This window comes from Crocuta crocuta, unplaced genomic scaffold, assembly GCF_008692635.1.
Source record: "Crocuta crocuta isolate KB4526 unplaced genomic scaffold, BGI_CrCroc_1.0 scaffold110, whole genome shotgun sequence".
NCBI lineage: Eukaryota > Metazoa > Chordata > Mammalia > Carnivora > Hyaenidae > Crocuta > Crocuta crocuta.
Genome location: NW_027527386.1, coordinates 2,870,196 through 2,870,769, shown reverse-complemented (window position 1 = coordinate 2,870,769; position 574 = coordinate 2,870,196). Strand labels below are relative to the sequence as shown.

The window sequence follows — 574 nt, the reverse complement described above, 5'->3', positions numbered from 1 at the left end:
GCTGCTGGCTTCTGCTGTGAGCCTGTTACTACTGTTACTTTCCACGTGCTCGTCCTGCTGGACAGGGGACCGTGGCCTGGGCGCGGCAGGTCTGTCTCTGAGCCGCCGCCTTGTGATGCCGAGGCACGTCCGTCGCCAGGTGTCCTCGGTTTATCCCTTGTGGCGGAGGTCGAGGCCGTTGCGCGTGTTTCACAGACGGTGCTGTGATGGGCACCTGTGCACGCTCCCCAGACCAGGCGATGGGTCTCCAGAGGTGCGACATCGGGTCCGCGGGTCGGCGCCCCCAGAGCACCTGGGCCCCCCGGGCTCCCCCGTCCNTCGGGCTCTAGCAGCCCCCGAGCTCCCGAGGGCCTGCCAGCCCTGGCGGATGCGGGGCCCTCACAGCCTGGCGATGGCTGCAGACGCCGCGCTGAGCCCCGCCGGGCGCCTGTCTTCCGCAGGATGGTGGACGTGGGGGGCCAGCGGTCAGAGCGGAGGAAGTGGATCCACTGCTTCGAGAACGTGACGTCCATCATGTTCCTCGTAGCCCTGAGCGAATACGACCAAGTGCTGGTGGAGTCGGACAACGAGGTGG

The 574-nt window shown here is 67.7% G+C and overlaps 1 protein-coding gene across 1 annotated transcript in view; it reads left to right on the top strand.

The window, feature by feature from the left end:
- The window catches only part of GNA11 (G protein subunit alpha 11), a 7,663-nt gene that overhangs the window by 5,641 nt on the left and 1,448 nt on the right, over window positions 1-574 (top strand). The window contains exon 4 of the mRNA XM_077748947.1: window positions 441-570. Within this exon, the coding sequence (XP_077605073.1) occupies window positions 441-570 (130 nt within the window). The remainder of the gene's footprint in view (window positions 1-440; window positions 571-574) is intronic.